The sequence below is a fragment of the Etheostoma spectabile genome, chromosome 14 (genome assembly GCF_008692095.1).
Source record: "Etheostoma spectabile isolate EspeVRDwgs_2016 chromosome 14, UIUC_Espe_1.0, whole genome shotgun sequence".
In the NCBI taxonomy this organism is placed as follows: Eukaryota; Metazoa; Chordata; class Actinopteri; order Perciformes; family Percidae; genus Etheostoma; species Etheostoma spectabile.
The window spans coordinates 18,607,221-18,607,508 of NC_045746.1; the positions used below are offsets into that span (position 1 = coordinate 18,607,221).

At 46.2% G+C, this 288-nt stretch overlaps 1 protein-coding gene across 1 annotated transcript in view; it reads left to right on the forward strand.

Annotated features, from left to right (window-relative positions):
- Positions 1-288, forward strand: part of pkhd1l1.1 (PKHD1 like 1, tandem duplicate 1) — a gene marked incomplete in the record, with an annotated part of 50,388 nt that overhangs the window by 46,429 nt on the left and 3,671 nt on the right. Inside the window, 2 exon segments of the mRNA XM_032536077.1 lie at positions 1-50; positions 171-288. The exon segment at positions 1-50 is cut by the window's left edge and continues 121 nt beyond it; the exon segment at positions 171-288 is cut by the window's right edge and continues 40 nt beyond it. Of these exon segments, the coding sequence (XP_032391968.1) occupies positions 1-50; positions 171-288 (168 nt within the window).

Consider the following 288-nt stretch of genomic DNA (forward strand, 5'->3'; position numbering starts at 1 on the left):
TCTGTCCCCCGTCGCTGTGCTCGGAGACGGCTTTTTGGATCTGATTAACGGTGAGTTTGTCCTGTAGTTCTGTGTTCACTGTATATGATTAAAACCCAGAAAAAAAACTCTAAAATCAGTTGGGGAAAAACAAAACAAAAAGTCTTTATTTTAGTTGTCTTTGCATCCAGGTCCTCAAGATCACGGTTGGTGTTCAGGCTACACCTGCCAGAAGAGAGTGTCTCTCTTTCACAGCATCGTGGCCACCGGTCGCTCCTTCGAGGTCTTCTTCACCAGCACTAGCCCTCA